The sequence below is a fragment of the Silurus aristotelis genome (assembly GCF_946808225.1).
Source record: "Silurus aristotelis genome assembly, chromosome: 15".
Lineage (NCBI taxonomy): Eukaryota > Metazoa > Chordata > Actinopteri > Siluriformes > Siluridae > Silurus > Silurus aristotelis.
The window spans coordinates 17,574,691-17,586,902 of record NC_139588.1 but is presented as its reverse complement, the minus strand read 5'-3'; the positions used below and the strand labels follow the sequence as shown (position 1 = coordinate 17,586,902).

The following is a 12,212-nucleotide window of genomic DNA, read 5'->3' as shown; positions in this document are numbered from 1 at the left end:
TTCATACTTTAACACGTCTCTTTCTATTTTCTACCAGTGCTGAATTCTTGTTTATTCCTGTGACCGCAGACTGTCATAACCTGTGCCTGCTATACCCTGTCTAGTCAAACTTAGTAAGCGCTACACTCGAGGTTCAGTGGTCATGGTGGATGAGATCATCAATGCCAGTCCTCCGAATTACCGTTTCCCTGAGGCTGGACTTCGTGTCATGGTCACCAACCACTTCGGACCCAAAACTCGCCTACGCATGGCAAGCCGTCTCATTATTACAGAGGTGTGCATCACATGATGTGTGTGGAGACTTTTCAAAACTGACTTTTGGAATAGTAATGAGGTTGGATTGTGAACAGCTGCACACAGCTGCATACCCTGCATTTAACAACAGTGGGTAAAAATTATAATGAGGCAATAATGATTATTTTATGATCAATTCTATTAGCTTGAATTTGTTAACCCATACAGGGTAATTCTGTAGGTTTTTGCAAGAGTAATTTGGTAAAAAGATGTGGGGTTTTTTGGGAGACATGCAACTTTTTAATGCTTTTAAATATGTAAATCTGGGTGAATAATAAAAAAACTAAATCTGACATTTTACCTAATTTTACTATGCAATAAAATTCAAACATTACTAATATATGTAAATCTGATTTAAATGTAATGGTAATATATTAAAATCTGATATAAAAGGTAGACTTTGGCCATGCAAGGATCATATGCAGATCTGTAAATCAAATTTTATTTGTAAGTATTCAGCATAATAAATCTGCATGTTTTTTTTTTGTTTGTTTTTTTTTCTTGTAGAGGCAAAAGCTGGTTCAGGGAGCCAACGGGGTTGAAGTGGCAGTGGTGGACGGAAAGAGTGACATCGAGAATGGGAATGTGCTTGAGGATAAGCCGAGTGAGGAGGAGGATGGAGAATTGACCTCACCCTTCACTATTCCAAGTAAGAGATTCATAGGGAAAAGGAAATGGTGGGACTGTGGGTTTCCTCTATGGAACTGGACAAAAAATGTCACTGGTAACTCATAGTTGATGGTCAGTTCTCAACACGAAGGCCATTCATTTCTCCCCTTAACCCATAATATTGCAGCTCTTGATTTGAGGATTTGAATTTAATTATAGGTCACTTTGCATAAAGTGCAAAAAGTGCCTGCAAAATGGAGCCAAATTATGAATCCAGTTACATATATATAAATTTTTATAATTATAGGTAATGAGTGGGTATGGGGGCAAGCAAAGATTCTCTGACATGACAAGAGGAACTCATTCTCATCTTGGTGACACTGGATAGTGAGCAAGTGTTTTGTCTGTTTATAGTTGTTTACTAGATTTACACTTACATGTTTGCATGCAAGTCTTGTCCTAATCCACAGCAAAAAAAAATGAATTCATACTACAACTGAGGAGCTGGGGGTTAAGGGCCTTGCTCAAGGGCCCAGTGGTGACTGCTTGGTGGTGCTAGGATTTGAACTCTCAACCTTCCAATCATGAGTCTAACTTCTTAAACACTGAGCTACCACTTTTACCTCTATATAGTCAAAAAGTGTAATTGTTCAACCAGGACCACTGATAATGAGCCTCAGAGCCATTTCTGAATTTATTCTACAGTCTATTATAAAAAGAGTCTGGAGTACAAACTGTTCTTAGCAATTGCAGTCTTATCGCTGTTCAAGGTAGAACTTCTACACCCATTTTTATGACTTTTGTGTGGTACCATTTACAGTAATCTCATGGTGTTCTCAGAGAAGGTTTTAAGATGATTGAAAGGCTAGTCCATTTATCAGAATGCAAATCAGTTTAGCATTACTTACCAACAATAGTATGTGCCATTGCTTCCATTCATTGCGATACTGCACATTCTATGCATCTTGATATCTTTTATAGCTCTTTATAATTCACTGCAACTGACAGATTACTGGAAGATTCTCTCTAAGGCATATGGCAGACCTAATTAACATATTCAGATCATTTCAATTTAAGATCTTAACATCATTAAAGTGACTGCAGCATTCAAAGTAATGTATAAATGTTATTCCTTTGAGTTTCTTTTCAGATTAATGTTTTAAGCAGAAGCTTTTGTAGGTCATATTGAGGTCACAATTGAGCTCTTCAAATACATGTGCACATTTTGCTTTATAATATCTTAAGCCACTGATATTTACATCATAATGCTTCCCTAAATGGATCTATAGAAAGATGTCAATCTTTCCTACTTTATCACTGAGGAAAGAGGACATAATAGGCAGCACCACACATTCAGTTCTCTCTCACAGCATTTCTCTGCTATTTTATGTGGAAGTTCACTTATACATAGACTATGCTCATGTTGGAACTTATTTAGAGAATAGTTATGTTTAGAACACCACAGCCACTGTTTTTGAGCCAATTTCATTAAAAAATACATAAATTATAAATCAAAGTAATATTCCTAAGCCCTTAATTTAGTTTCTGGAGTGCAGCCTTTCTGTTAAAATAATACTTTTTGTTCAAAATGATTGCTATTTAATTGTCATTCAATTCAAATAAAAAACACATTCAGCACCAAACGGTTTTTCTTTTTCTTTTTTTTTTTTTTTGGTTATAGATCTTGTTATAGTTACAGTTTCTGTTCACATAAAAAAGAACATATTAATGTTTAGAAAAAACCCACAAAACTATATTCAGAATAAACTACATTACCCTGCTGTATTTTATTTCTCACATTTGATTAATTGTAAAAGGCAAAAGAAAATGTTGCTATTACTATAAAAAAAAGGCAACATTAAGTCAAGTGATTAAACAATTAAGTTGTATTGGCCTTTATGAATGGAAGTCATGGATGGATAAGTTGTCTATAGAAAAGCCTGGAATTGTTTTACAAAAACAGAAAATAATCTTGTGTTCAAAAACTGGAGCATTTCTTATTTTATTCCCTTAAGAGTCATTCTACTTGTCTCCAATTGTTCTTGGTGCTTGTCTCAGTATTTCTCCCATTCCTGGAAGCATTTCTTGCAGTCATATATTTTTTTTTTTGTCATGTCTCCAGCCTTCTTCTTTTTCTCCTGAATTGTCAAAAAAAAAATAATAATTGCTGTCATCATGCCAAAGTTGAATTCTGGAAATTTCTTGAAAAGAAAAAAAAAAAGTCCTGCTAATAAAGCAGTCGTGATGTGTCCTGTATTGTTCTATAGGAAAATCTTATTACTTGATGTGATACTTGCGAAGCAGTCAAAGACGTTGTCAGATGCTAGTGGTGCCCATCACCCACAGGAGGTTATATCTGGGTACATGTTTGTGAGTGAGAGGAGTTCATTTTATATAGTGTGTACTAGTGTTCAATTGAAATAATGATTGTATTGTCAGGATTTGAAATCACTACCTCTTGACAGCAGAACAACTTTTGCATGAAGTTCGAAAAAAGTTGGAACTTTCAGACATGCTGTAAAGAACTTCTGCTTGTTATAATTTCCTAAAAGAGCTTCTCCAACAGTGGTCAAAGAGGTGAAAAGGTGTTAGTTTAGCATCTTTTATTGTTATTGTTCCTATAGGGTTTGTTATTGAGATGTATGTGTTTGTGTGTGGTTGTGTAGAGGGCTGCATGAACAAGACCAAATGGCTGATCTCATGGCCTATTCTGCTTCTGCTTTTCTTCACCATCCCAAACTGCTCGAGACCTCGCTGGGAGAAATACTTCATGCTCTCTTTCATCCTCTCGACTGTCTGGATCGCAGTCTTCTCCTACTTTATGGTGTGGATGGTAAGTTTTTCTTTTTGCTCTCCTTTTATCATTGTTTCTTGATTTGTTGACCCCCAAGCTTACTTGCTCTTTTAGGTGACCATCATTGGCTACACACTCGGCATTCCCGATGTTATCATGGGCATCACGTTTCTGGCAGCCGGCACTAGCGTACCTGATTGCATCGCCAGCCTGATTGTTGCTCGCCAAGGTTTGTCTCTGCTATTCAGATCTCATGTTTGGGAGGTTTTCATTATGGTATGGTGCACTAGTTCCTGGAGCTATGACCATAATTCGGGCTGCACAGCAGGTGATGGGTTTATATGACTGCGCCTGTTCTAATACAATATCAGTTCTATAGTAACAGTTCATTCACAGCCACTTGCTTGGTGGTACTTTACATAATTTAAGCCTATTATAAAACAGATTAGCCTTTATATGAACTCAGGCAGGCTATTCAAACCTTATTAAGCATCACTCGAGCCTCAAAAAAAGAAAACCCTCTGAGAAATCATGTCAGATTAGCTCGTTAGTTTTTAACATAAAAAATTACTTAATTTTAAGTAGCTTGCAAATCTAAGCAGTGAAAATTCATCAGTGTGTAAATATGTTTTAAAAATAATTGTGTTACTAGACTCCTGTTTGGCTAGCACAGGTTAATAAGAGAGTACTAGAAGAAGAAATTATAACCAATAACAACACTAATAAAAAATTTAATCTTAGTTTTTTGAATTCAGTTTAGTTAGCTCATGCTAGCTGGCTGCCTTGGGTTAGCCGTGAATATGTTTTTGATTCCTTTCAGAATTCTTGCAGCGTAGCTCATGTAAGCTAATCGCTGTTTGTTCTGCTAACTTAAGACTTTTTGCAGAATAGACTCACTTTTTTTGGCTGTGTTTCTATTTTGTATATAGTTCGACATTATTAGATTGTGTTGACTGATTCTGCTCTGCTCCTGGTAACTGTTTCAAATCAGCAACTTGTCATAAAAAGGAAGAGAAAACTTTTCATTGCTCTCTGTGTGGAAATGTTACTGCTAACAGGTTTAAAAAGTTTGAAGATGTATTGTTTATTCTGTGGGCATCCTTTTTTTTTATTTTACTACTATCATGTAAATTGTGAAGTTTTATTCACAATTATTAGACTGTGTTGGCTAATTGTTGGACTCTGTATGTGTGCACGCTACAGGTCTGGGTGACATGGCTGTGTCGAACAGCATCGGCAGTAACGTGTTTGACATCCTGGTGGGACTCGGATTGCCGTGGGCTCTGCAAACGATGGCCATCAGCTACGGCTCAGTGGTAAACCCATGCACTTAAACTCGTCTTGGTTCATTAAATGCAATGTTTCACACAGCTTCAGGGCTGAGATTGGAATATAGTGTTTTTGTAAAGGCTTTATGCTTAATGCTTAGCACTCTTTTGCTCCACTAAGTTAAGATGTCTCTTCACATTTATTTAACAACCCTCAATATACATTCATCCTAGTGATCAATATAAACCCTCCCAAGCAATGCCTGTGCTTTGTGATATTTCTGGTGGAAGGACCTGGAAATAGAGGAAATGGGATATGACTAACCACTTTTTTATTTTTTTCGTCTGTTTGGAGTTTCTGTGTATGTTCTACCTGAGTGTTTTCTCTTGGTTCTCCAACACCCTAAAACTCATGACAGCAGGTGTATCAGCTGTGATAAGTTACCCCTAGTTGTGAATGTGTCCCAGGATTGGCTTCAAACTCTAAATCCTCAATCTTGCAACGCTAAATGAATAAATTAACTTCTGTTTTGATCATTCACTTTGTGGTCTCTAATTTGATAAGTTTTTATTGGCTGCAGAACATTTTCCGTATTTTAGTTTTTTTCTGTATGAATAAACAACCTTTATACTCGCATCAGGAATGCCTTTTGTTGTTCTGGCTGGGGAACATGTTTTAATCTCATCTTTTCTGCTTTCTTTTCAGGTGATGATAAACAGTCGAGGGTTGGTGTACTCCGTTGTGCTGTTGCTCGGCTCTGTTGCTCTCACTGTGGGTGTGATTTTACACACATACACTGACATACTCACACACACACACACACACACACACACACACACACACACACACACACACACACACACACACACACACACACACACATATGACAAATAAACCCACACACTTTTGCTGACTTGGCTGAAAAGCTGCTTTATTGAAGCTTGAAAGTGTCCACAAATGAACATGTAAACCGTAAACAGACTTTATTAGCTATCATAAGACACTGCTGGAGTTGTCAAGGGCAATGAATTTTCAGTTTAAAGAACAGCACTTTTAGTACTTCCTCTAGTATAGATGTTTTATTTGAAACCTCCAGGCCAATACAGATCACAGTGCAAACCTGAATTCTATATTAAACATTCAGAAAAATTAAGAAATATGATCTAATGCTGCTGAATCTCAGGATCACACTTGTGTGCGTGACCTGATATTCTAACCCCGATGCTTCACTGGTCTTCAATGATTGATGAGGTTAACATTTTGACTACATATTTTAGATTAACCCCTTCAGCCATGTATATTAGGCACAACATATAATAACTTTCTTTCGGCTTCTCCCGTTAGGGGTCGCCACAGCGGATCCTCCGCACGTTTTGATTTGGCACATGTTTTACGCTGGATGCCCTTCCTAACGCAACCCTCCCCAATTTATCCGGGCTTGGGACCGGCACTGAGAGTGGCTGGGGATGGTTCCCTCTTTGAAGTGCCACTTTCCATCAGGCCTCTCTAGGAGTTGAAGGGGTCCATCAAGCTGGTTAAACTGCTTTCGGCTCTCACGGATCTGTTCCTCCTTCTCAAACAAGCAGTCTCTTGTTCCATCATGCAATACAAGGATATAAGTGCAAAAATATATTTAAGAAACAAAACACACAAAATAAAGTAACTAATTTGATAAAGGACTTAAGCATGGCCTGTGAAAGCATGAGGAAAGTGCTACTCAGATATGTAACTCGGATACGCCGTGACGTGCAGGGGCTAATGGGAAATGAAGTTTGTGACCATACTTTAGTGTCTCTCTAGTGAATGCTGAGATTCTGCTAAGAAAAATAGTTTACTTTTTGGTGGTATCAGGTACAAGGACTCCTCAGAACAATGCATCATGAATTATTCTGCCTGTGACAGCATGTGCAGAGGTGTTTTATGCCTATTCATTATTTCTTTTGTATCTGAACATTGTCCAAAATGTATTCTTTTTCCTAGTCCTGCTTCTTTGTGATCTAAATGGACCACAGAAAAAACAAGCAAAACACTTCTCAAATCCCATGTTTTTTTACTAAATAAATATAAATTTATATTCATGTGAAAGTAACCTCAGCTAATTTGAATTCTTTGACTTTGTTACTGATTTGTGTGTATAGATCCTGGGCATCCACATCAACAAGTGGAAGCTGGACTTCAAGCTGGGTGTGTACGTGCTGGTCCTGTACGCCATCTTCCTCTGCTTCTCAGTCATGATCGAGTACAACGTGTTCACCTTTGTCAACCTGCCCATGTGTCAGGAGGACCATTAGAATCCATGCAGTCCTCCACACCTTGCTGATGTTCACCCCCATTCTGTTCTCCCTCTCGATATTCCTTTCCCAACCCTGATCCAAACTGTCTCCTTCTCCCTCTGTCCTTGTCTTTTTTCCTTTAATAGCTGCTGGTCTTCCACTGTAGTTTCAAAACCACCATTACCTCAAAGTGGGCTAGGATGTCGTTGTTTATCTCGCAGTAAATTCCAGACCTTCTTTCAATGGCAGCAGTCCACAAAGTATTTAGTGTTTCAGGAGCTTGTGTCACAATAGCAGGTCAATCGGACAAAAAACGCAAGCCCTCGAGCATGACAAAGATCTCTCCATGATACAAAAGGGGGATCTTCTTGTTGGCAGCTCTTCTATACTTTCATAAGGGGGGGAAAAGAATCCATATTGCAAAGTTGAACTGTCAAATACAGACTGTATTGGCTTTGTCCTATATGAACTCACACTTTTTTCTTTCTCTGCATTGTTTTTTTATGTTCTTTATAGTTCTTTATTTATTATGCACTATATAATGAATTTATTTATAAGAACTTCTCCACTCATTGGATTGTAACTTAGACTTTTTGATGTGCATGCTTTTCTATTTTGCTGCACTAAGTGAAAATCGTATTTACTTTTAAACCGTTTTGTTACTTTTTTTTTTTTTGTGAAATGAATGCAAGAGAGTTTGCAGGGAAAGCAGAAGAATAAGATACAGTACACAAACCAAGATTGATCTATATGTTGTAGATGAAAATGCTTTTTATTTAATCTGGGGAACTGCAGGAATGTGGAAACCTTCTGGACAAACTCATCTGACAGATTTCTTTTTTTTTTTTTTTTTTTTTGTCATCTGAAGAGGTTTCCGGAATCGGTGCGTGTTCAGTTGTGAGATGGAGGTGGAGGATCGTAGGTTGGTTCCTGACCCTTGTTTTGTCTCCAGAAAAAAGCAGATATGGACTTGCGCCACTTTAAAACCCCTTGTACCGGTGGGCAATTGTGTTCTTTTAACAACTTTCCATGTAGATATGTGCACTTTAAAACAAGCGTCCAAGTAAGTCTTCTCTCATCAGTGTACCATGCTTCCTTCTGTGTAAGTGTAAAAAGAATATTGAATGGATTTAATTATGGGATGTTTTTTAAGGAGGCATCTTTAAGCACAGATGCCGAAAGCACGTCCCGTCCTCATCTGCAGTGCATGATGGTAAATTTCAGTGACCCTCAACCAACCCCAACCAGCAGAAGTGAATAAAACCTGGTGACTCTGCCCCCCAAACCCTTTATTGCTAAAATGCAACATAATTAAGCACCGTTTTTAAAAAGCATGTAATTTTTGTGAGAGGGTCGCTGCTGCTGCAATATGCAATCTCAACATGAGCATCGCTTTCACGGCTTAGCATGAAAAACAAACGCTCTTTTCATCAGGAGGCTGGATTTAGTCATTATCTACTGTAGGAATGATAAAAAAGGTTTCGGAATGGGGCACTATGCAAGCAGGACGTGCATTAAATCTCCCATCTTTCTTTATTCATGAATAACTTGAATCTGTATCCTTCCACTTCTCCATCATAAGACATGATGAGACTGTTAGACTTTTGTGTTTCTGGAGTTCTGTAGCTGCTATCCATGACTGGGAGGAAGTGACCTCACTCACACTGTTGTAATACATCTACTGTTTCTTTTCTAGAGACGTGGATTGTCTCGCTTCTGCACACTGGCAATTTTATCGTTTGTTTGAATGGCAGCTTGTGTGGGTTTCATTTCATGGGCAGGGAAGAAAAAAATATCTCTAGTGCCATTTTCTACACTTTACAGATAATGACTATGCTGAATTCTCAGCTGTCTTGTCTTGGACTTTACTTTGGTTCTTTGTTTTGAAAGAAAATATTTTCTTTGTAAAAAGTACATGGTCAAGAGCAAAGAATTTAGTTTGTTTGTGGAGACTGAGACTAAAACCCTTTTTTTTTTTTTTTTTTTTGGTGTGGTTGGATCTGTAAGAGTCTCTATGGTCCCATGTCTATTTGATGTAATCTTGTACTGTTATACACAAACACACATGCAATGTACCTACTCACAAAGCATAAATGCATAATTAATTTTCTCTTAAAAAAAAAATCTGAATGTGTTATGTGCATATTAACGATTGTTTGCAAAGAAGCACACAACACATCTCATGACTCATACGACCTTCATATAATATAAAGGGGAAGTTAATTGTGGTTCAGTATAAATGAACGTGACCCTATGCACTGTGAGCTCAACATGATGTGAAATTTGTGTGTCTATTATGAAAAAAAATGTAATTATATATATATATATATATATATATATATATATATATATATATATATATATAAATGTAATGTAAACATATACCATTAACAAAGACATCTGTTTAACTTTGATGAATGTATTGTCTTGTTATAATGGGCATATCCATTATGCATTTTACTGTAAAGCAATAACATTAAAAAAAAAAAAAGAATGGAGTCCTGTACATTTGTCATATATCAACCGTTAAAACTGGGAAGTTCCTTTTTTTTATTCTCATGTCAGTGTTGAAATATATGTTTTTCAATGTTTCCACTTAGCCACCAACAACACATCTTGGATCTTTATGCAATGCATTATGAGCCCACTCTTTTTTTCTTTTTGAAGCTGAAACAGTGATTGCGTATTGGAAAGTCTTTTTCCTTTCTGTCAGATATAGTGACTGGTTTCTCCTGAGGGTCAGGGCTGTAATCAGCTCTTTTACCAGTACCCTTGTGCTTTTCCCTTGCATGTGAACCTGATTTAGGTTTTTTCTGGTCTGTGTTTAGATTTTTAGGATAATGGTTTTAAAGGGAGAAAAACATCTTAAAACAATAAAAAAAAGTGTATATATTTGTGTGTATATATGTATACGTGTGTGTGTGTGTGTGTATATATATATAATGTGTGTGTGTGTGTGTGTGCGCTCTCCACTCTCACCACACATCACAATATCATCCGCAAACATCATAGTCCAAGGAGACATCTGTCTGACCTCGTCTGTCAACCTGTCCATCACCACTGCAAACAGGTAAGGGCTCAGAGCCGATTCTTGATGCAGGTTAACCTCCACCTTAAACCAGTCTGTCGTTCCTACTGCACACTTCACTGCTGTCACTCTGTCCTCATACATGTCCTGCACCACCCTCACATACTTCTCCGACACACCTGACTTCCTCATACAATATACTTTCTCTAAATCCACAAACACACAATGCAACTCCTGACCTTCTCTATACTTCTCCATCAACATTCTCAAAGGAAATAACACAATTGTGGTGCTCTTCCTTGGCATGAAACCATACTGTTGCTCACAGATGGTCACATCTCTTAGCCTGGCTTCCACTACTCTTTCCCATAACTTAATGGTGTGACTAATCAACTTTATCCCCCTGTAGTTACTGCAGGTCTGCATGTCTCCCTTATTCTTAAAAAGCGGTACCAGCACACTCCTCCTCCATTCCTCAGGCATCCAAAATCTTGTTGAACAACCTGGTTAAAAACGCCACTGCCATCTTTCCTTAACATCTCCATGCTTCTACTGGTATGTCATCTGGTCCAACCAACTTTCCACTCTTCATCCGCTTATTAGCGGCTCTCACGTCCTTCTTACTTATCCTATCCACTTCCTGCATCACCATCTACACACCATCCAATTCTCTCTCTCTCTCATCAGCTGCTCAAAATACTCCCTCCACCTTCTCATCACACTCTCCTCACTAGTCAACACATTTCCCTCTTCAGCCTTTATTGCTCTAAGTTGCAGCACATCCTTTCCAGCTCGGTCCCTCTGCCTGGACAATCCTTTTCTTCTTCCTTTGTGTCCAACTTCTTATACAGCTCCTCATATGCCTTTTCCTTGGCTTTTGCTACATCCCTCTTTACCTGCTGCCACATCTCCTTGTACTCCTGCCTACTTTTCTCATTACTCTGTCAATCCCAATTGTCTTTTGCCAACCTCTTTCTCCTATTTCACCACCATTTCTCTTTGTCTTCCTTTCTATTTCCAGATGTCACATCAAGTACCTTTCTAGCTGTCTTCCTTATCACTTCTGCAGTATTTGCCTAATCATCCAGCACCTCTTCACCACCACCGAGCCCCTGTCTGACCTCTTCCCTGAATCTCACACTACAGTCATCTTATCTTACCATCTTGTTCTTCTTTAAGTACTCACTCTCCTCCTCTTCTTCTTCACCTTCAAAACCATCCCACAGACCACCACCTGATACTGTCTAGCTACACTGTCCCCTGCCAACACCTTACAGTCTCCAATCTCCTTCGGGTTGCATCTCATGCATAGCACATAGTCCACCTGTGTGCACCTTCCTCCACTCTTATACATCACACTATGATCCTTCTTTTTCTTAAAATAAGTGTTCACCACTGCCATCCTTTTAGCAAAATCTACCACTATCTGCCCTTCCACATTCCTCTCCTTAAGACCATACCTACCCATCACCTCATCACCTCTGTTCCCATCACCTACATGCCCATTAAAGTCTGCCCAAATCACTAATCGTTCATTTCTAGGTACACCATCTTCCACTCCATCTAACAAACTCAGCATAGGCACTTATGACATTTATGAACACCCTTTTAACTTCCAGCTACACATTCATCACTCTATCATACACTCTCTTCACCTCCACTACACTTTTACTGTACTCTTCCTTTAGAATCACCCCTGCACCATTTATCATTCCATCCACACCAGAACAGTTTAAACCCACCTCCAATGTTTCTGGCCTTACTCCCTTTCCACTGGGTCTCCTGAACACACAACATATCTACCTTTCTCCTCTCAATCATTTCAGCTACCGCTCTCCCTTTACAGTCATAGTACCAACATTTAATATACCAACCCTAACCTCCAGTTTCCTCCACTTTTCCTTCCCCTGTTGCCTCTGTAGATGTCTTCATCCTCTCCTTCTTC

At 38.4% G+C, this 12,212-nt stretch overlaps 1 protein-coding gene across 1 annotated transcript in view; it reads left to right on the top strand.

The window, feature by feature from the left end:
- The window catches only part of slc24a4b (solute carrier family 24 member 4b), a 39,774-nt gene extending 31,888 nt beyond the window's left edge, over positions 1-7,886 (top strand). The window contains exons 11-17 of the mRNA XM_083562293.1: positions 105-274; positions 802-943; positions 3,570-3,736; positions 3,812-3,926; positions 4,901-5,013; positions 5,672-5,737; positions 7,105-7,886. Of these exons, the coding sequence (XP_083418419.1) occupies positions 105-274; positions 802-943; positions 3,570-3,736; positions 3,812-3,926; positions 4,901-5,013; positions 5,672-5,737; positions 7,105-7,257 (926 nt within the window). The 3' untranslated portion in view covers positions 7,258-7,886. The remainder of the gene's footprint in view (positions 1-104; positions 275-801; positions 944-3,569; positions 3,737-3,811; positions 3,927-4,900; positions 5,014-5,671; positions 5,738-7,104) is intronic.
- The last annotated feature ends 4,326 nt before the right edge of the window (positions 7,887-12,212 follow it).